Here is a 23,471-nt window from a genome sequence, read left to right as displayed (position 1 = left end):
GATATAGTTACTGGCACAGATTGCAGATTAATGGATGTCCAGCCATATATTTGCTTGTTAGATGTTGATGTAGTAGCTAGGCAAGACTGGCAGGGCTATAGAACAGTTTGGGTGACAGGGAAGACAGGAATAGATGAATGTGCATGGGAGGCTGTGGGGAGTAAAAAGTATAAGTAATGTGTTCTTGTCACACTCTCCACAGCAGGTAGGAGTGGGGGCAGGAGCAGCAGCAGCAGTGAGACTATCATCTGCCAATCGGTCCCGAGCGTCACCAATGAAAAGTGCAGCCCCCTCGTCGTCACTCCCCACAGAGCTTCCTCGCGGTTCTCCTTCCCGCAGTGCCCGGCCCAGTGCCAGTCAGATCTGTGCCCTCAGTGGCCCCTCCACTCTCCCCAGACCCAAGCCATCGCCCCGCCCAGCCCCAAGATACGTGCGCTCAGTGTCAGTTGAGCCCGTGAGCAGGTGAGGCAACTTAACAAGTTTCTTTTCTTCATTTTTTTTTCTTTTCCTGTTTCTTTTTTCCCTTTATCTTTCAAGACTCATCAATGTAGCATTAATTGAACCTATGGAATCCATCTTTTGGTGGCAAGACTGAAGTTCATAAGTATAAGCTGGGCATCATTTTTCTCCTTAACTTAGCTTTGGCTGAGGCACACCTGCCCTTGATACAGTGTGGTGTGGCTGTGATTAACCATTTTACACACCATGACGCGATTCGCGGCAAAACAGAATCGTCTACATGAGCTTTTGACTCGAATCGCGTCAAAAACTTTTAAAAATTTGCCAAAAATATAGTATCTTTCAGAATCGTGTCAAAAGTTTTTGCGTAAAAAATCCAAGCTAGACCTATAAAATAAACTAATTATTAACTCTTGTGTCATTGGATTTAAAGTGATGATTGCCCGTGGTTTAATTGCTTCTCAGCAGGCAGCCTGTGAGCGCGACTGTCGTCTCTTTAAATTGTTTTTTTCAGAGTCGGTAAACTTTGCTATTTATTTGCATTTCTTGATATTTTTTTTCTTTCATAAGGTAGAATAATATCTTCCAAAACCAACGATATATAATAATCCCAGGAAAAAAGAATACTCGTGGGTGAAATTAATAAAATTTTTGCAGCACGGTCAGGCCATTCCATGAGGCCCCCTTGGGAGCCCCAGACAGATGTCACATTGGAAAGAGAAACTTATTAAACTTTTGGTGCGTGAAAGGGTTAACCCGGTAGCTGTGGGGATCATGTTTCTTAAGGGCCCCTCTTAGCGAGAAAAATGAGAAAAAAATCATCACTCACGCAAACCATTTCATAATACATATCAATGCATTTGTCATTAGTTTATGCATCATCTCTTTTTTGGGGGTTATATCATGGCAAAAATTTGGCCCCCGTCACTGGTACACGGTAAAGCCACAAATTTGGCCCTTCGCTGCTACCGGGTTAAGACACACAGCATTACCTGCTGGTGCTGAGGGAGCTGGTGCCTTGACTACAGCACCAGCTGATACTTTTCATCATGACATATTAGCCTACTACTTTGGACTACTACAGTACCCTCCAGAGTTTCGCGCTATCCAAGTTTTGCGATCCTTGAGTTTCGCGCTCAATCCTAAATTCTTACCATCCCAAATTTCGCGTTGCTTTGACATGTACTGGTCACGTCTACCTACCGTCGGCGTCACGCTCGATTCCTTAAGGCGGTGTCACACTGGCCATTTTCATCCAACCGTTGGGGCTACTGGCAACCGAGGTTGCCTGTGCGCCCAACCGGGAGTGAATTGTCGGTTGTCCATACGGATGAAAAACGGTTGGGGGTACGAGCAACCATGCGGCTGTATGTAAACAAACAGATGACGGCAGTGGCTCAGGAGTGAGGAGCAGTGGAAAATTAACAACCTTGAAAATTGTAAAGTAGACTGGCAGAGCTGCTTTGTTTTTTATTTAATCGATACAGGGTGACTGCTGTGTTTACGTTGTGAATACGGACAGCTGACCTTGGCCATGTGTGACGCACACCCGGAAAAGTTGGAGTTACCAATTGCCCTTATCGCCAATGCGGTTGGAGGAAAAAGGCCCAGTGTGACACCAGCAGCTTAAAGGCGCGGTCACATAAGCTAGTTTCTCAGAAATTTTCCACCAAAATTATCTCCCGACAATTTTCTGCCTCGAATTTATCCTCAAGTTTGGTCACACAGAGGACTGTTGCATTCTGGGATACATCAGCTGAAAAGCAAAACAAACAATGGATCCAGACGTTGCAGAGTTTGCTTTGTGGCGTCTGCTGAAGAAAAAGAAAAAATGAAAAGGAAGCATTTGTTGGTTCGTGAGTGGTTAGCTCGGAGACAAAGGGAGAGTGTGTAACAGCTTGCTACCATTAACCCCTTCACTACGGCTGGGCCAAAACAGCGCCCTGCGCCGTATCCAAGATTGCCTCACGCGCCAAATTTCAAATGTCGCTATTGAATATAGCAAGTTTTCAGCCATAAACTCAACATAATCATCATGTATTATATATGAAAACATGCAGAATTAAATGGTGCACATAAAGAAACTCACTACAGCCGGGCCAAAACAGCACACCGCGCCGTATCCGGGATTGCCGCGTGCGCCAAATTTCAAATGTCGCTATTGATTATAACAAATTTTCAGCCATAAACTCAACATAATCATCATGTATTATATATGAAAACATACAGAATTAAATGATGCACATAAAGAAACATAAATTAATTGATAATTTTGAAATGTAAGCATAAATATAGAGATAAAATAACTCGTATATTGGCAAAAGTGAGCCAGGCCGCAGTATGAGTGTCCTCGGATATGGTACGGGGCACGCAAGGACGCAGCATACACGTCCTCGTGTTGAAGGGGTTAATCAAATGCCACGAGAACTTAGCAATGACGACCCAGACATGATAATGCAGTTCAGGCTACGCTTGGACAAGACTCAAGTCCAAGGTTCCAGACCCTTCGAACTCCCGCTAACTATGACCTTTACACTTCAGCCCGGAATCGTGCCAAATCTATTCCCCGACTTACCAAATCTTCTTTCATTAATAGAAAATGTCAACTCCTTGCTTCTTCTAATTCTTCCCGTGACTTCTGGCATCTAGCCAAAAATATCTCCTCTAATTTCACTTCTTCCTCTTTCCCTCCTCTCCTTAACCCTGACGGCAGCACTGCCATCTCATCTGTCTCTAAGGGTGAACTCTTCGCTCAAACTTTCTGTAAGAACTCCACCTTGGACGATTCTGGGCATATTCCTCCTACTCATCCCCCCCTCTGACTCCTTTATGCCTGTTATTAAGATTCTTCCAAATGATGTTTTCTATGCCCTCTCTGGCCTCAACTCTCAGAAGGCTTATGGCTTATGGACCTGATGGAGTGCCTCCTATTGTCCTTAAAAACTGTGCTTCCGTGCTGACACCTGCCTGGTCAAACTCTTTCGTCTTTGCCTATCAACATCTACCTTTCCTTCCTGCTGGAAGTATGCCTTTGTACAGCCTGTGCCTAAGAAGGGTGACCGTTCCAATCCCTCAAACTACCGCCCTATAGCTTAACTTTCCTGTCTATCTAAAGCCTATGAATCAATCCTTAACCGGAAGATTCAAAAGCACCTTTCCACTTCTAACCTTCTATCTGATCGCCAGTATGGGTTCCGCAAGGGGCGTTCTACTGGCAATCTTCATGCTCTCTTAACTGACTCTTGGTCATCCTCTCTTAGCCGTTTCGGTGAAACCTTCTCTGTTGCGCTAGACATATTGAAAGCCTTTGATAGAGTCTGGCACAAGTCTTTGCTTTCTAAACTGCCCTCTTTCGGATTCTATCCCTCTCTCTGTTCCTTTATCTCCAGTTTCCTTTCTGGCCGTTCTATCTCTGCAGTGGTAGACGGTCACTGTTCTTCCCCTGAACCTATCAACAGTGGTGTTCCACAGGGCTCTGTCCTATCACCCACTCTCTTCCTGTTATTCATCAATGATCTTTCCATAACAAACTGTCCTGTCCACTCATACGCCGACGACTCCACTCTGCATTATTCAACTTCTTTCAATAGAAGACCCTCTCAACAGGAAGTACACGACTCCAGACTGGAGGCTGCAGAACGCTTAACCTCAGACCTTGCTATCATTTCAAATTAAGGCAGAAGGAACCTTGTGTCCTTCAATGCCTCAGAAACTCAATTTCTCCACCTATCAACTCGACACAATCTTCCAAACACCTATCCCCTATTCTTCGACAACACTCAGCTATCACCATCTTCAACACTAAACATCCTCGGTCTATCCTTAACTCAAAATCTCAACTGGAAACTTCACATCTCTCTCGCTAAATCAGCTTCCTCGAGGTTGGGCGTTTTGTATCGTCTCCGCCAGTTCTTCTCCCCCGTGCAGTTGCTATCCATATACAGGGGCCTTGTCTGCCCTCGTATGGAGTATGCATCTCACGTGTGGGGGGGCTCCACTCACACAGCTCTTCTGGACAGAGTGGAGTGTATTTCCTCCTGCCTACGACTTGAACTCTTTCAAGAGAAGGGTGTCAGGACACCTCTCCTCCCGAAATTGACCTCTCTTTCGGCCACCTTTTATGATTCTTTTTTAGGAGCAGCGAATAGCGGGCTTTTTTATTATTGTTTCCTTTTTTTGTCCCCTTGAGCTGCCTCCTTTGTTGTAAATAAAAAAAAAGACCTGCTCAACCTGGTTACTCCAAGCTTATCTAGCTTCATGGAACTCATTGTGGTACTGGAATAAACATGCAGATAGCTACTAAACTGATCAGCTGATACACTCCTCTTCTTTTTGTGACCACAACTTACCGACCTCACGAGAAAATAACCGACATGCTGGTGACTGAGTTTCTTAGCAGAATTTCAATGAGTTTCCCGCGAAATACAGCCGACTTTGAATCTCTGTACAAAATTCTTGAGAAACTAGCAGTTGGGTGACCGTGTTCACACGTGCTGGGGTAAGATTCACAGAGATGCGCGCTAATGACCTTCGGTAAAAGCTACGAACTAATGATTTAACTATCAACATTGACTTCAGATTCACAAAGCTTTCGTTTCATCATAGTTAGAGGCTGCTGATTGGATGAGTGCCGTCGATGATGTCATCGGACTCGGCCAATCACAAGCGTGTGTTCGGAACTGTCACCCAATCGTGAGGCAGCCAGCTGCCTTCAGCTGCAGCTTCAAAATGACCCGTTTTTTCTTCACATTTTCTTCCATTTTACACGGTACGTATTTTTTTTCTGTAACAAGGAGGTAAAGTGGGAAAAAACCCAGCTTCTCCACAGGCCAGAGCAAATAAGCACTTTTTCAGTGTTTTCAATACCCTGAGTTTCGCGATCTGCGAGTTTAGTGCTTTACCTGCGGAACGAAGCAAGCGTGAAACTTGGGGGGGTACTGTAAGCTTAAATAGTAAATAGAAAAATAAAAGATTAGTGAATGATGAGCAGACAGCTGAATGCTATGATCTGTTTCATAGCTCCTAGTGTCATTGTTAGAAAACACTAGACAAAGTACAGCACCCTCTCGAGTTTCGCGCTCGCTGCATTCCGAAGGTATAGCGCTAAACTCGAGGATCGCAAAACTCGAGGTATTGAAAACACTGAAAAAGCGCTTATCTGTTCCGACCCGTGGAGATTTATTTATTTATTTATTTATTTATTTATTTTTTTTTTTTTTACATGTGGGCTATGGCGCCGGTAGACTATCCATCTGGGCCTGATGGTCGGCCCCAAGCCCATCATGTCGCAGGCAACTGTTTATAGTGGCGCCATTATAATTGGCTCATGCTGCCCCCCGGAGCTCACTTTTTTTCATCCTATACTCCTTTGTTATCTCAAAATACGTACGTACCTTGGAAAAAAAAAGAAAACAGGAAGAGAGAACGGGTTGTTTTAAAGCCACAGATGAAGCCTTACGATTGGCTGAGCTCTGAAAACACACTTGTGATTCGCTGGGATTCCCATGACGTCATTGCCGGCGCTCACCTGGTCAGTGGCTCAGCTACCTTATTTAGCGGTGTCACACTGGTTGTTTCAACCGACACCATTGTGCCGGCTCACCGTGTCGTCGAAGTTGTTTGTCACACTGTAAGTGCAATGTCACACACCCATCTAGACTCGACCACATAAACACGTGATCAAGTAAAACACACCACACACACACAAACACCAGACTCATCATGAACCATGGCAAATGTTTCACAAACAAAAATGGCTTCATTTTCAGAGTGGGTTAGAACTTATTTGGTGAGCGGTTCATACAAACCAAACATACCCAATGGCAAGAAGAGAGCAGTGTTAAAGACGACTGCTCTCTTCTTGCCAAGAGCTAGGTTTGGTTCATGTGAGCCACTCACCAAATACGTTCTAACACACTCAAGAAATGGTGAAGTCGTTTCTGTTTGTCAGAAACATCTGCAATGGTTCCTAATGAGTCTGGTGTATGTGTGTGTGTGTGTGTGTGTGTGTGTTGTTATTCGATCCATGTGTTTATATGGTTGAGTCAAGATGGGTGGGTTGGCTGTGCACGCGCAGTGGTGACAATGAGAACTGGCATGGAGGAACACAGGCATGCCACACCCACAACTTCCTTCCATTTAACTTCAGCAACAAGTCCATAACTTGGGTAATGGCAGCACAAGCTGCGGCAGCCCTTACTTTAGCAGACACCGCCATGTCGATACAGGGCAAGTGCTTTGTTTATGTTGTGGATGTGGATACGGGCAACTGACCTTGGCCGTGTGACACCGCACCAGAAAGTTGGAGTTGCCGGTTGGCCTAGCTGGCGCCAACTCAGTGGGAAGAAAAAAGCCGTGTGACACCAGCTTATGGATAACCGTGAACTCACTCCTGGTTGGGCGTATGGGCGTTGCCCGTAGCACCAACGGTTGGATGAAAACGGCCATTGTGACACCGCCTTAACCCTTTCATTGCTAAACGCTTGCAGTGAGCGTTAGGCGTATTTGCTGGTGGCGCTTAACGCCCGCTGCGACCTCCACCCGCGCTCAAATCTCCCGCATATGAGAGTGTTCCAACACTAATTCTCACAACACAGGATTGCCAATTGAGTGGATTCTTCACTAAATTTGGTGGAAAATCATATCAGCCCAGCGCGGCAAATCTACGGACGAGTAACTGGTGGATGTTCTTGCTCAATATAGCGGCATTTTTGCATAGCTTCACCTATCACCTGACTGATTCTTTGACCAAATAGTTGTAAATATTGCAGTTGGCAATACTCCCTTGCCAGAATCTGAAAAAAAGATGTCCGCAGTTCCCTCAATATGGCTGATCATCCCGCACGCACTGACGTAAGTGTTAACATTCAACACTCCCTGAACGTGCATGTACGTTCGCAAGAGAGGCATACATAACCGACTCCTATAGATCTGGACCTCCTCTTTCCAATGGTGTTTTTGGTTTTTAGCTGTGATGAATAGTTTTTGAGATACAGAGGTTAAAAGAGACCCCCAATTAGGCTGCCCGACTGCGCCTGAGGGGATAGTCGTGTCCGCACCGCGTGCAAGGAAAGGGTTAAGGCAGTGAAGCCGCTGATAGGGTGAGCGTCGGTTATGATGTCATTGGACTCCCAGCGAATCACAAGCGTGTTTTCAGAACTGTCAGCCAATCATAAGGCAGCCGCCTTCAACTGGGTGCCGGCTTCAAAACCCGCCCTGTTCCTCTCTCACCATAGCCACAATGTTTGGAGGAAAACGCCCAGTGTGATACTACCTTAACTCCCGAGCTCGCTGACGGTTTCTAAGCCGTCAGCGCTTATGTAACGCTCACTGACGGCTCTAAGCCGTTGCGTTATGTGTAACGCCAGCCACTGACGGTTTCTAAGCCGCTGCGTTATGTGTAACGCCAGCTCACCGACGGTTTCTCGCTGCGGTTATGTAACGCCAGCCTCACTGACGGTTTCTAAGCCGCTGCGTTATGTAACGCTTAGCCCCGCTGACGCTCTAAGCCGCTATGTTATGTGTAACGCTCAGCCCCGCTGACGGCTCTAAGCCGTCGCGGTTCTGTGTAACGCTCAGCCCCGCTGACGGCTCTAAGCCGTCGCGGTTATGTGTAACGCTCAGCCCCGCTGACGGCTCTAAGCCGTCGCGGTTATGTGTAACGCTCAGCCCCGCTGACGGCTCTAAGCCGTCGCGGTTATGTGTAACGCTCAGCCCCGCTGACGGCTCTCAGTCACGCGTTATGTAACGCTCAGCCCCGCTGACGGCTCTAAGCCGTCGCGGTTATGTGTAACGCTCAGCCCCGCTGACGGCTCTCAGCCGTCGCAAGTTCTCGACCCTTTACATCTGTATATAATTGTCTAAGGCTTGTAATTTTCACACACGTTATGAGTCAAGATACGGGCAAGTTTACACTACTGGGCAACTTACCTACCAGTCTTCACTTGTCACTCACAGTAGGAAATAATTGCGCACCGCCAGTTCAGACTTTGTGCTGGGTGCATGCCAACATGACTGACTGCCCGCGCCGCCCGCGTCAGGGGAAGATATACCAGCCTACTACTTTCGAGCTTATCTATACCTTTTTTATCACGTATTGGGAGTTAGATACAAAATAAAAATAGCGCAGGTGGGTGATACGGGGGCAAGAATGCCGCCCCGCCACCTGCACCTTGACAACCAACACGCAGCAGAGCCTTGCCCCAAAGTTTCACGTAATGTTGAGTTTTATGTTGCTAAAACAACTGATGCTCTGTTCAGGAACATCCTAACACAACCCTTATGTATTATGTGCCTAAACCACTGCCTGATGTGTAATGCTGACGGATGCCCGTAAACGCCGCACCTTCCTCCCCGCCACCAGCTGGATGACGCACAGAGCATAACCCCTCTATTGAGTACTAAATGGCTATTGTGAGTGATTTTATGTACTTCGGGTGTTATAACTTCGGGTTTCCAATAGATATCCGAGAAAAAAAATATTAAAAAAATTTGGCGGGTCTGGGTGTTGCCGCATCATACAACTTTGGCGGTGCTCAATGGGTTAAAGGTAGCGTGCGTGACGTCGATGGTAAGTAGACGTGACCCGTAAGTGTCAGAGCAGCACGAAAGTCGGGTTGATAATGCCCGAAAGTCCAGATTGTAAGAATTTAGCACTAACCGCGAAACTCGTGGATCACGAAACTCGGATAGCATGAAACTCGAGAGGGTACTGTAGTTAATTATTTTCTAGGTTCATGATACCTTAAAAATAATGTGTCAACATGAAGAAGAATGTGAGAAATGACAAAGAGAGAGAGAGAGAGAGAGAGAGAGAGAGAGAGAGAGAGAGAGAGAGAGAGAGAGAGAGAGAGAGAGTACTTTAAGAACTCCTGGATCAGTGGGTGTATGACCTCATACAGTGGGTGAGTTGGTGCCTCTCCCTGGCAGGAGACAAGGGAACTCAAGAAAGAAGATGGTGTCGCCTCACCACGGCTACTCTGACGCTGAGTCTGACAACACCGACTCGGAGATGTCGGCCTCCAAGCTGCAGACCATCAAGAGCATCGCTGCCGAGCGCAAGCAGACAGAGAAGCGCGGGCGGGAGCTGCCTCACGCCACCCACAACTATGACCCTGAGAAGTACAAGAATGGAGCACAAGGCAGGCCTCTGGAGACAAGTAAGAACATGTTGCATTCACCTTCCAGGGCCATCAAGGCGAGGGTATGAGAGATTACTTATTGGCTTAGCTGCTCTCACTTCTTTATTCTTCCCCTTTCAACAACTTCAATGAGAGAGAGAGAGAGAGAGAGAGAGAGAGAGAGAGAGAGAGAGAGAGAGAGAGAGAGAAACTAACATAATGTAATATAAATAATAATGAAAGCTGGTTACAAGGAAGGAGAGAGAGTAAGAGAGACCTAAGCATTATCCCTTGCATCTCAGAAGATAGACACCGATGTTCGAGTAACAGCAGCAGCAGCAGCAGCAGCGCCGAGGTCACCAAGCAGCAGGCAGCCATCACCCTACAGAAGCACTGGCGTGGCTACATGACGCGCAACCACAACCCCAACGCTGCGAAGATCAGGGACGACATACGACACTCCCGAGCTGAACAACACATACAGTAAGACTTTGCTGGGACTATATAAAGGAGATGGGGCTATATATGTCAGGAGGGTTGTGGAGAGTGCCTGCATGATGGCAGATCCAGTGTTGCAGCAGCCCTAGATGTCTGACGATCATTCCAAAATATGATAATCAGATCAGCTTTAGGAGAGTCAATTTATTCTTTCTACTCACAAGAAAGTCTTTTACTGTTTAAGCAATAAGTATGATTGAATATCATTATTTGTGTGGGCATGACAGTTTGGGTCAGAAAACAGTAAATACAATGTGCTGAGTATAACAATCTGGTAATGGTGCCTTTGCCCTGGCCTCTTCACCACACACCACAGCTCAAACAACAGCAACTGCCGGTGAGCATCATGGCCTGAGGGTTCCACGGTTAGCCACCAAGCCAATGAGATGTTTTTCTTAGTGCTGAGGAATTTTTTAATACCTATGCACAACTTATAGTAACTATTGTCATACATAACACTCCACCAACCCAACCAGCAACTCCCTGCATGCCAAAAGAAAGTGAAAGGGACCATGTGGCTGCCTCTCACCTCCACCCACTCGCACCCATCTTGACACAGACAAAAGACATCTTCAAAATCTCTTCAAAATTCACCTAGTCTCCATCGGGGTGATGTACTGAATGAAGTGTGAGAACTAAGTGTCTTGCCTCCAACCCCTCCTGCTGCCCCTGCCTGTGCCTTTGCTGTCCATCCTATGGCCCCTTCCCCTTCAATTTAACATGCAGGGAGTTGCTGCTTGGGTTGGTGGAGTGTTATGTAGGGCATAGGCACTAAAGTAGGCTGTGTATAGTTGGTATGGAATTTGATCAGCACTAAAAACAGTGTCCAACTGGCTCAGAGGCTGAACATGGATTCCAGGGGCCATATTTTGTCTGCATCAGAGGCACTGGATATCTGTTAACTCCTATGCTTAACCCGTACAGCCCCGCCCTATTTTGAGCTTTTTTTCACCTCAATCCCGAGCCCCTATCGATTTTTTTTATTGCATAAATCAATTGGAAATTATCTAAAACTAGGGGGAAAAGGTATAATAACACTCATATCAGCTTATTTTTGCCTCTATGGGGGATGGTTATGGAGTGCACTACGGTGCGTCTTCCTGCCCGGCCGCCAACCTCCCTCATTTTGCACACCACTCTGACGCTGTATTATTCTTGCTCTAGTGATGTTTGTAAGCAGCACGATTGTCTCTTTGACTACGTACATGCACAACTGCGTAAAATTTATAGTAATAACTAAATACAGCAAACCCTCTCGTATCCGGGTTAATAGAGCCATGGGGGCACCCGGATATGGGAAAAACCCGGATATGGTGTAGGTTAAGTCTACGGATCTGAAAACCCAACTTTCGATCATGGCCTGCCATAAAGGCAACAACAGAGTACTGCATAGGTGTTTCTGTCCATACTCATACTATGGTATGCCCCATGGCCTTGTAGCAATCAATCTGCACCAGGGAGTGAAATGTGCGCGATTGACATGCTCTGGGCGCTGAGAAAAGGGTTCGAGCAGCGTCGTCACGGTTAGAACTCATGGCAATCTCTCCCTGGCTTATCGCAATCCTGCTGCACCTTGGGGGGATCTGTTACTTGGGATTCGGCAATTAGGCACGACAGCCTCGACCGCTAACCCATTGTTGGGGTGCCTAGCCCCATGTTTACAGGCAGCAGCTAATGTTCCCCTGCCTGGCCAATCACAGCAGCGGGGCCTGGACCCAACCCAGAAAAGCCCAGGTATTTGTGGCAGCTTAACCGCCCAAGTCTGCACCATCGTATTTACCACGTAGGCTTTCTAGCAGACCCAGCACTGCCACAAGAAACTTTTTACGGGTCCAATTTTACAAAACTGGAAGGCCGATCACTCTATGCTCTTCTTAGGTGCGTGCCTGTGGCTTTATTGCTGTGTAGCTGCGTTAGCAACCTCGTGGCTACGAGCACTGTGGACTTTACCACCTGGGTCAATCAGAAGGCATACCAGAGCGATACCCGAAGCGGTCCGGGCCGGCAACGAGCATCAAGTGCTCTAAGCAGGCTTCTATACGGACGCCCGGGCAGGCACCCCAGGGCGCTACCCTTTTAAGCCCAGCAGTGAACCCGAAGGTCCACAGACACCGGGCAAGTATGCCAGACCGCCCCACTCTGAGTGTGAGTGGGGAGGATAACCAAGGAGTCAATGACAACCAGGCGCATCCGCTTGCATGGTGATCTGTTGCTGTTTAGTTACACTGTGTTGCCCTTACGAGTCATGGGAGGTGGGTACCCCCTGCACAGTGCATCCAGCGGGACCACGGGGAGGCCAGCCACAAGAAGTAACCACGATTTACGGCCAGCCTGCACCTCCAGATCAGGCTGGCCCACGGGACTTCTGAACCCCTGTGGGCCCCTTTACTCGCCTTACCGTAAGCATGGTAAAATCCCTCTTTCAAATGTCGGACCGAGGGTGGTACCTATCTGCATTTCTTATTCCACCTCACTCCCTCAGAAGTGCTAGCGGACCCGCACACATTCTCCACGAGGACGGAGCCCTGCTCACTTAGTCCAGTCTGGATTTAGGCAGTTATCAAGGCTTAAGCTAGGGTTCGCACTGTGTGTTTCATTTAAACAGTCCTTTGACACTCCCGCCATTTAAACCTGCACTGCCTTGACTCTCGTCACTTCAATATGGTCTGCAGCGCTCGGCAAGGACGTTTACGTGCCAGTTGTACTGCGAAGCACACAGCTTTCCTGCGAACCTTCGCACCAGGGCATCAGTATCATTGCTACGTGCAAGCTGGGGCGCACCTTATGGGTGCGGTATGCCGCCCAGATAGAGCTAAGAGGCAATGCGCGGGCAATTTGATCGACTTTAGGCGGTGCGTGACAATTTGGTATTATATTTTGGAAAAAATCAAATATTTTTTAAAACTCCTGGATACGGGCGAGGTCGGATACGGTGCACCCGGATAACTGATTGTTTACTGTATATACTATTTCTGTGTGTGTTTACCATACATTCACTTTTATTGTTGCGTCTGTCGATTTTACTGTCAGTCATTATTGTCTTGGTAATAATATGTAAGAAACACAAAAGAACTACACTTGAGTGTGCTGAGGTTACTATGGCTGTGGCGGAGGTCAGGCGACACACACACACACACACACACACACACACACACACACACACACTCTCTCTCTCTCTCTCTCTCTCTCTCTCTCTCAGAGAGAGTTACCACATGTCCAATTTTAAAACCCTTGGCTACCATACAAGCTGCGTAAATAAAGGAAGAAGTTGGTGTCGGAAATAGACGGCAGCAGGCCTTCAGGGTACAAATGCAGTGTCGGCTATAGCTGACAGCGGGGCTGTATGGGTTAATGAACCATAACTACTTTTTTATTTACCTCAATGATGTTTAATATGGCAGGTTGAAAAAGGTGCATAAATACCATAAAAAATCATGTTACCCCTTCAAGTGTTTTATCTCTGTCTGAGTAGATACTAGTGGCATTAATTGCACCTGCATCAAAACTTTACTGAAGAGCCCCATCTCCTTTATATAGGGTCCTTGGTTGGCACTGTACCTCCTGCTGGGTAGTGGTAATGTCTGCAAAGCATGTGATTGGTGGTGCCCTGCTTACCCATAAGGTTACCCTCACATTTACTGGATCTACTGACACCAGGGTTCCAACAAAAGTGGAGTGGTATAGCAAGGGGGGGGGCATTGGAAAACATATTCAGGGCACCATTAGCATAGCAGGGAAAGAGGGGGGGTTGGAAAACACCTCCATAGCTCCAAATAGAGGGGTTTTTAAAAGTGAATTTTAGGTCTGCTATTCTCCTTTTCGAAACAAAATGTCAAGATAGAACCATAAACCCCTTGATCCTCTCCTTCCCCTGCCCTTCCTTTCATCACGTCCTGGTCTCCTGCAGCCGTAGTACCGTCAGCGACATTTCCCTAACCTTGCAGGTGTGCCAGATCAAAACCTTCTGTGAAACACTCTTATCTGGTAACACTGCTTTAGGTTAATGTTATTAAATAGAAGATGGTGCCACTATAAACACTTGCCTGCACCATGACGGGCTGGGGCCGAACACCATCCAGGCCCCTCAAGCAGCCTACCGGCGCTATAGGCGTAGACGTAAGAAAAAAATACAGTAGTGTCTCCAAGTTTGCGATAAATAGGTCAACATTGCGGGTCGCAAACGTTGAAATTGCTAACTTTGAACCATTATTCTTATGGGGAAATTGAAAACTGTCAACATCTTGCTCCCAAGAGCAGACAGGTGGCCAAGCATATGTGTGCAGACAGCCCCAGCCGCGTGCTGGGCCCAAATATCTGACGGGCGGCTGATGTTGGTGATGGTGGTGATGAGTGTCGGCAGCATGGCCTTTGCATCGGCGCCACCTGAACGTTATTTTTATCGGGGCCCGTATGTGTGTGTGTGTGTGGCTGTGTTTATTATGGGTTTGGGCTTCTCAATTTGCCAATTCTTATTTTCCACATGTTGCATGGGACCCCTTTCTTTTCATCCATCTCTTCTTTTTGAAAAAGAAGAGATGGAAGAAAAGAAAGAAGTCCCGCGCAACATGTGGAAAATAAGAATTAGCAAATTGAGGAGCCCGGGCCCACAATAAACACAGCCACACACACACACACACAGGCCCCAATGAAAATACCGTTTGGGTGGCGCCGATGCAAAGGCCATGCCGCTGACGCTCATCATCACCATCACCATCATCAGCCGCCCGTCAGCTGCTCAAGCCCAGTGCGCGGTCAGGGCTGCTCATACACATGCGCCTGGCCGCCCGGATCCCACTCACCATGCTTCCCGCAGCCAATGGAAAGGTAGGGGGCTGGGTAAGAGCAAGAATGGGAGTCAAGAACAACAGTAAGGTGTGAAAAAAAACCCGTTTTAGCAGCCTTTTCCTTTTCCTTTCGGGTCATATCACAATTTCAGTTTTCAATAAAAATTGAATTTTTTGGGTCCCTATCGCAAACTTAGTGAATCGCAAACTTGAAACTTGCAATCCTGGAGACAGTACTGTACAAGCCACGTATTTTCATCAAACTGTGTTATTTTCAGCAAAGCAGCCTGATTGTAATCTTAAAAATAACGGCTACATGAGGTCACATTCGTTGACTTTAATGCTGTCTTTAGTCACATAGGGCCGTCTGCTTATACGCAATGTAACAACCAGTAGCTGCCTAGGAATAGCTTTTTGCACCCTGTATGTAAGCTTTTGTGGCTAAAATCCTTAATATTAAGCTAAAATACAGTGAGTTGGCAGCTTAAAATAATTCGCCCGTGACATATGTTGTAAACATGCTGTGCACAAGAAATCCGAGTAATTTCCCTATATTAGCCTTCCTGCCCAGCACAGATGATTATCGATATAGTACTTAACTCATGTACGAAATATGGATGAGAAAACAGTTGAATTAAACGAGTTATTTTTTATTTATTTATTTAATTTTTTTTTTTAATTTTTTTTTTTTTTTTTACATCGCGGCCTATTGTGCCGGTAGGCTTCTTCCCGGTGGGGCCTGATGGTCGGTCCAGCCCGTTCTTGCGCAGGCGAGTGTTTATAGTGGCGCCATCTTGTGTTGGCTCATGTTGCCCCCCGGAACTCATCTTTGAGCCTCTTTGGAGAAGTTATCTAGAGCCCGGGTTGATGGGTGGTCTTCAGGCCAGCATGTGGGTAGTCTTAGGCGTATTTGCCGGTTTCTGGTCTATAAGTGTTGCCAAGAAGCACCAATAATTAACCAATTAAACGACAACCATATATGAAGGCAGTTATTTGGGTGATGAAAGCAGTTTTTGGGTCGGAAATCGTCAAACGTAAGAGGCAGAGTACGACAACCTGGCAACGTTGTGACCTCGGTTCAGCTGACGATTGTTGGAACACGCGGTGTTGCTGCTTCCTCGATGTGAAGAGTGTATAGCTTGAGATACCGAATATTTCTCAGTTCTTCTACTTCCACTTATAAATAAACAAAATGTACTTCTTATTCTGATAACATAATTCTTGCTCATACATTTCACTTTATAGAACATACTTTATTCTTTCAATAAACGTGACACCCTGCAGGAAAACATCACCCTGTTTCTTCACTTCTACACTTAGGTCTTGTAAACGTGTTTGTATCTTTAAATATTTCCTCATGTTCGGGTTGAGGTGGACTGAAATTCATGTATTATACGCCAGTGAGAATATACTAGCACTTCATTATGCATAAATGACGATATAATCCCTAATTATGTCCCAAGGGAAAGGTCCAAGGGAGGTCTTGACGTACCTAGGAAAGGCCAAGTTTTCCTTCGAGGATGATGTTTGGAGACGGGAATATCGCCCCTGGTCTGCTTCCCTTCCTATAAAAAATAAAAATAAACTGTTGGTATTGTTCCTGACTTTACCTTTCATCACACTCTGGTCCCTTAGTCTGCATCATAGTGTAAAGCAATAAAACTCATTTTCTGGTATTTTCTTGTAAAGCTCTTGTTCCTGTGTTTACCTCTCACCACTCTCATCCTTCCCCACACAGACACCTGACAGAGAAGTTGCGCTGCACGGAGGAGGCGCTGGAGCGTGAGCGGCGGCTGCGTCACATGCAGCTTGAGGCGATACGCACGCTGTGGAGGGAGATACAGAAGTTGCAGGCCAGCAAGAGGGATGGTGGTGGCCTGAACACACCCTCCACCCCCATGACACCCCTCACCCCCCTCACCCCCATGGACAACTGCCACAGGGAGGGGAATGCACAGGGTGGGCAGGGGGCAACTGCTCCAGCTCCCTCTACCAAGGGTAAAAAATACTCAGAGGAGAGTGTAAAGGAGCTCACTGAGTTCTGTGCTGCTCTACAGGGTCAGGTCAGTGATAACAAGTGTTTGTGTCCTAACAGTCAATGGTTGTGGCCAGGACAGGGACCAGTCAAGGTGGCCAAACAGTCAATGAGATAGGCTCCTTTATGAAGAGAGTAGTGGATGAGTAAAACAAAGAGATGTGTAGTTAATGCATAATATGACCACATCATCATCATAAGGTTTTCCCATAATCTCTTATGAGTTTAGATGGTCAGTGATAAGCTTCTATGTGTTTCCGTCCATTGCCTCTGCCTCTCCAATATTCAGTACTGCCAAATTCATATAACTTAACATGACAGTATGACCTAACAGTTTTATATGTGTTAGACAGACTTATAGATGGGGACAGAACCTGATGAATGACAGGTTCTGAGGAGCTGCCTGCTGTAGGTTGACTGACCTCTTGTAGTCTCGTTATGTCCTTGTGTATAGCACTGATAATATTCCTCCTTAGGTTGGGCAGCTGCAGGACTCCCTGTCAATGGTGACGCAAGTTATGAATGCGTTTTGCAACCTGCCAGGGTCACAGACCCTGCTCACCATGTCCCAGTCCAGCGGGTCAGGCCATGAGCGGTCCCCTGGAGGTGCAGACTCTCCGCACTCACAGAGTGTGGCTTCTGTGACGGTGCCTCTGAGTGAGAGTGTCACGTCGCTAACACACTCTATCTGTGCCCTCACAACGTCTATTGTGAAGTCGCCTTCAAACCTGAAGAAGTCAGAGGAGAGCGAGGGCGGTGATGGTGACGGAGGCCCAGTAGTGGATGGTGATGATGACAACAACAGCAGCAGTGGTGGCCACTCCAGCGATGGCTCTGATGGTACGCCAGTTGCCTGCCAAAAACACCCGCCCCTCCACCAACACCTTCACCACCATCACCACCATCACCTTGCTAACTCGGTGGCTTCTGCTGATCTCAACTCCACTGCACTGGACGTCTCCACCCTGTCTGTCGACTCTACCGAGGGTGGAGAGGCTGGAGACATGACAGGCAGGGATGAAGCGGAATTGTCAGAGTCTAGTCAATCATCTCTCTCTGGCAGCCTCTCTGGGAGTCACTCTGGTGGTGGTGGTGGTGGTGGTGGTGGTGGAGGTGGTGGAAGTGGAGGTGGTGGAAGTGGAGGTGGTGGAAGTGGTGGTGGTAGTGGTAGTGGTACGGCTCCCCCAAGACCATCCTCCCTCCCGGTGGCTCGCCCGCACACACCGCGCACAGTTGCCTCTTGACCCTCTAGACCTCCCTCATCGCTACCCCAATATCTCTCCTCCTCCTCCTCGTCCTCCTCATCTTTCTCCTCCTCTTCCTGCTCCTCCTCCCTTTGCTTCTCGCTGCAGTCTCCGCCACAAGTCATCCAACACTATGCTTCCGCCCTTCTCTCTTCAGTACTCACAGACCTGACTCTGCCCACTCACTGCAAACCACGCTGAGGCCTGTCACACACTGCTACAGAATTATGTCACACTGGACCAATGGAAGACAATGCTAGTCTTTGCCAGGGTTGTATTTAAAGGAAGGGGGAGTTATGGAGAAGAAGCCCCTCTCTAATTTAGTACCTTATATACTCATGTAACTGTCAACCATTCTAAGTCTGTGATATGTTCAGTTGAGGAATTAATTAAGCCTCCCAGAAAAAAGTAGTATTTGTGCAAGAGTTGACCCCTAAGGCTACGATTTTGTTCAGTTTAGGAATGAAGTTATCTTTCCATAAAAAGTTAACTCATCATCAATTCAGCCCCCATAAGACTAGTACCTGTACACAGATCTGCACCCTACACCTGGCTCCTTGAATTCAACCTTTACATGAGTCTGTATGGCACTAAGTGTTGCCTGAGATTGGTTTTGGCATCACTTTTAGTTAAGTGGGCTGCTGAAGTAACCTAACGCCCCCAAACCAATTTCTAGATACATGGCCCTGGCCTCGGTGATGATTGCTTGTGATTAGTTTTTTATGTATGTTTATGTGTGTGAGTGAGGGGGGGGTGGGGGGGTCTAGTGGGTTAGAGCTTCAAGCCATGGAAGTGAAGAGCCAAGGCGAGTTGCTTCAATCCCAGTGCCGCCGCGTGACATGAGGAAGGGCACCTGGTCTTAGACCCCAAGCTACAACCTCAAAACAACAAACCCATATAAACATGGGCCAAAGCTATCAAGAGGAAGTGTGTGTGTGTGTGTGTGTGTGTGTGTGTGTGTGTGTGTGTGTGTGTGTGTGTGTACTTTATCGAGGCGAACACTGCTATGAAGCCTCAACACACTGGGCTGAAGGAGGATATAAATGGCAGCTGCTTATTTGAGATCTTTATTTGACTTTATAGCTTTTGGTAATAGTAATAATGGTGATGAGGGGAATTGGTCTTTGGATTCTCTCTCTCTCTCTCTCTTTTTTTGTAATGAACAGTGTGAAAAGGTAATACAGACAATAGGATGAAGCATGGAAATCATTAATGTATATAGATGACATTCCAGGAGTGAACAGTTATGTACGTGCACATTTGCAGATGATACAAAATTACTGAGGAAAATAAGAAATGAAAGACTGAGGAGCATTGCGTAAAGATGTAAACATGATATATGGATGGTGTAAAACATGGGAAATGAAAGTCAGTGCAAAAGAAATGACATGTGCTGGAAATGGGGAAGAGTGAAATGAGACATGCATACTCTTATGAAGTGGGAAATAATGTAATAGTAAGAGAAGAGGAGGAGAAGGACCTGGAAGTGGTGATTCAGGGTAATTTGTCACCAGACAAGCATATAAACAATATATTTGGAGATACATACAGCATGCCGAGGAATATAAAAAAAATGCCATTTCACTACCTGGATAAAAGATAGGATGAGAAAAATAACTGCAGAGATTAGACCAAAACTGAAATATGCAGAAGTTGAGTGGCTGCCTCACATGAAGAAACACCTGAAGAAGCTGGAAAGAATACAAACTATGGCCACCAAGATGGTACCAGAGCAGAAAGGTCTAACTTAGGAAGAAAGATTAAGAGAATTGTAGCAGCTAACATTGGAGGAAAGAAGAGAGAGGGGAAACCTGATTAAATATAAACTTCATGAATGCCTTTAGAGGAATCAGATAATAATACAGATCAATCATTAAAAAGAGAAAGTGAAGTCAGAGTGTAGGAGACAGGAAAAAATGTGAAAGGGAAGATGTCTTAATGACACAAAAAAGTACAGACTTCCCTGTAGAAGTAGTATAGATACGTGGGATGAGCTAGAAGAAGGGATGGAGGCAAAGAGTGTGGCATTTTAAGAAAAAGCTGGACAAGTGTAGACATGGAGACAGGACCACATGAATGTAGCTCAGGGCCTGTACAGTACAACTATAGTCCATTGACTCTAACTTGAGCCCTGTGGCTTGGCCCAGGGAAACCCCCATTATTTACTAGTGTTGACATGCGCATGGCGATCTGCCTTACTGTTAGTCTGTACGTTATCTATTTATGGAATATATATACATTCATAATACGACTGCATGGTGTTGTGAATGGCTTGGGATTAGAGGAAAAGACCGACCCAATAAACCTTCCATATCACTTGGCAACAGGGTTCATGCGACGTTGCCTCCTGACAGACCTTGGCAACAGGCGCCAGGCCGCACCATTCAGCGTTACGCCACAATGGACAACTCAAATAGATCTCACTCTAACGCCCTGCACAGCCATGCAAAAAGAGAGAGAGAGAGAGAGAGAGAGAGAGAGAGAGAGAGAGAGAGAGAGAGAGAGAGAGAGAGAGAGAGAGAGAGAGAGGAGGGGGGGGGGGGGGAGGCAACCCTCTCTGAGAAGAGTAATGGAGTGATGTGGCACCAGCGCGGTCTCGTGGGGAATCCCTGAGTCGCACCCAAAGGCTCAAGTTAAAATTGATAGACTATAGATACACACACACACACACACACACACACACACACACACTAGGTTTATAGGTAAATACACACACACACATGCAGGCACACATGCTATAGATGGATAACCATTTGGTATAAAAGACATGGTTCAGGCATTTGGCATACTGTGCTCAGAACACTGGTTTAGAGAACACTGTTAAGCAAGAGAGATTCATTTAGATGCAGACACAAATGGTCACACTTGTTTTTGCCATATGAACGTAAAATGCATAACTGGAAATGTGTGATTTTTAAAATTCTTCAGCTCATAACATTTATAGGCCCTGTAGAAGTTAAGCAATATGTCCTTTGGTAATGTAGTACTGGTAATAACATACTGGCAGTGTAGCAATGAAGGTTGTTTGTTTTGAGTTTGTAATTTCAGTACAGTAGGGTTCCAAAAAGCACAAAATCAAATGGGGTGATTTGCAAGTATTCTCAACTACAATATATCTAACCAAATATTAATTTCAGTAGGGCCAGCAGATCTCAGATATCACAAGCCACAGATGAAAATGAATTAGTTTTGTTGAGACAGAATTCAACGTGAAAAGCAATTATTGCAACCCATAACTTACATGTAGTAAGTTGGACGCATGCAAATACTTGGGAGCTCATGCACCCAACAAAGTCTTGACCGGTTTGGAGCCAAACTGAACTTTTTGTCACCAGCTCCTGGCACTAGTCTTTGTGTTCAGATGCTTCCATTTGTCAAGGAAATTCAAAGTAGGGGTTTTGGTAAATAGTACTTACATTTTGACTCCTCAGTTTATATATTTTTCTTTCAATTGGCAAAATATGATGAAAAGGAAATATATTCACATTTTGGTCAGTAATCATCAAGTGTGCTCAGTGATCCAGTGTTATTTAGCAGTCAGGTCCTTGCAAAAAAAAAAGTGACAAAAGAAATCTTCTGAACACATGCTAACGTGTGTTACAGTGGCATAGATGGCGGCCTGTGTGAGGAATCCCGTGGGAGGACCCAGTGCCCATACAGATATATCTTTTTGGCAAATTAAAGCATGTTTTCTTTCTCTCAGAATTTCATATAGGGGGGCTAAACTTTTCTCTATAGGGGATCAAGGCCCACACAGACCTTCCCCATAGCTACAACACTGGTGTGAAGAAATTTATTTTGTACAGGGCTAAAATCTCTAAACCTTTCAAGGAAAGACTGAAGGAGAAAAGTGAGGGTTTTGGTGGCCTGGGGATCAGAATTATTTGGAGGCCAAGCAAGAAAGTGTGATCCTATCAGAGCTGAGCAGTGAGTGTTGGTTGTAGAGGCCCCTGTTGTGTGCTATTGGCCAGAACCTTGGCATGACAAGCCCTTTTGTCTGTATTGGACCAGAAATCAAAGCAGCAAAAACTGCCTCGGTTGTGGGTGGGTGTTGTCCTTGTGTGTGTGTGCCATTTCTTGATCAGACCTCTTTGCGTGCCATACCAACACCATCAGAAGCAGTGGGTTCATGTGGTGTGGCAGTAAGCCTTATGCAGACCTCTTATTATGTGCAAAGGATTTAAATCTCATTCATGCCAGCAAAACAGCCTCAGCAGTGGATATTTGTGTATTGGTGTGGCAGTAAGCCCTGTGCTGATCTTTTAGGGCAAGAACTGCAACATTACTGGTAAAAACAGCCTTGCCAGCTTTCCTCTGTGTCATGTGTTTTGCTCTGTCTTACATTTGTACCACAGACAAGCAGGCATGCACAGTAAACTCATCTCAGAACCCAAGTATTATTCTCTAGTCACAAGCTAGTCATGTCATTATGTTTTTAGATGTGCTGTGTTAGTCTTAGAGGCAGCTTCAGTAATACTACCTGAGCTAATGGCGAAATTGTATTATTATAGTTTTAAGAGATCACCAATTGTACTGTAGTGACTTAAGTATACATTGAATTATTTTACAATTTCCTACTTTGTTCATTCAGTCTAAAATATACGAAAGTGATTGTGAAGGAAAAGGCAAGAAGAGGAAGGAATTAACGGTAAGGAAAGGACTGGTAAAGCTTGTAAGGGTGTGTGTGTCTGTCTATCCATCTGTCTATACCTTTGTGATGGTAGATGTGGCAGAATGGGGGACTACTAGAACAGACCGAATGATAGAAAGGAGAAGAAAAACTGTGTGTGTGTGTGTGTGTGTGTGTGTGTGTGTGTGTGTGTGTGTGTGTGTACCACTATTTATACTACTGACTCCCTGTTCCTTCTGCCCACTATAAACCTTTGGGGACAGGGACCAGTGCTGTGAACTAGGCTTTGGGACTGTGGGCTGGTGTGAAATATAGGCTTTGTGTTGTGAACCATAAAAGCCCTGTATTGTGAACTATAGGCTTTGGAAGTAAGAGCTTGTGTTGTGAACTATAGGCTTTGGAAATGATGGCTTGTGTTGTGAACCAGGCATTTGGACTAAGAGTATGTTGTGAAATATAACCTTTGGAAATGAGGGCTTGTGTTGTGAACCAGGCATTTGGACTAAGAGTATGTTGTGAAATATAACCTTTGGAAATGAGGGCTTGTGTTGTGAACCAGGCATTTGGACTAAGAGTGTGTTGTGAAATATAACCTTTGGAAATGAGGGCTTGTGCTGTGAACCAGACATTTGGACTAAGATAAGGGTCTGTGTTATGAAGTATAAGCTTTGGAAATAAGGGTCTGGGACTGTGTTATGAACT

At 46.0% G+C, this 23,471-nt stretch overlaps 1 protein-coding gene across 5 annotated transcripts in view; it reads left to right on the top strand.

Annotated features, from left to right (window-relative positions):
• LOC126999228 (uncharacterized) overlaps positions 1-22,908 on the top strand; it is a 67,033-nt gene extending 44,125 nt beyond the window's left edge. For 3 of the 5 annotated variants that reach the window (XM_050861574.1, XM_050861571.1, XM_050861575.1), the window contains exons 13-17: positions 203-462; positions 9,388-9,617; positions 9,881-10,061; positions 16,599-16,923; positions 17,372-22,908. In XM_050861574.1, coding sequence (XP_050717531.1) covers positions 203-462; positions 9,388-9,617; positions 9,881-10,061; positions 16,599-16,923; positions 17,372-18,139 — 1,764 coding nt within the window. In that variant the 3' untranslated portion in view covers positions 18,140-22,908. The remainder of the gene's footprint in view (positions 1-202; positions 463-9,387; positions 9,618-9,880; positions 10,062-16,598; positions 16,924-17,371) is intronic. The other 2 variants (XM_050861573.1, XM_050861572.1) reach the window with 2 other exon arrangements.
• The last annotated feature ends 563 nt before the right edge of the window (positions 22,909-23,471 follow it).

The sequence above is a fragment of the Eriocheir sinensis genome, chromosome 16 (assembly GCF_024679095.1).
Source record: "Eriocheir sinensis breed Jianghai 21 chromosome 16, ASM2467909v1, whole genome shotgun sequence".
Classification (NCBI taxonomy): domain Eukaryota; kingdom Metazoa; phylum Arthropoda; class Malacostraca; order Decapoda; family Varunidae; genus Eriocheir; species Eriocheir sinensis.
This window is presented reverse-complemented; position numbering and strand designations above follow the sequence as displayed.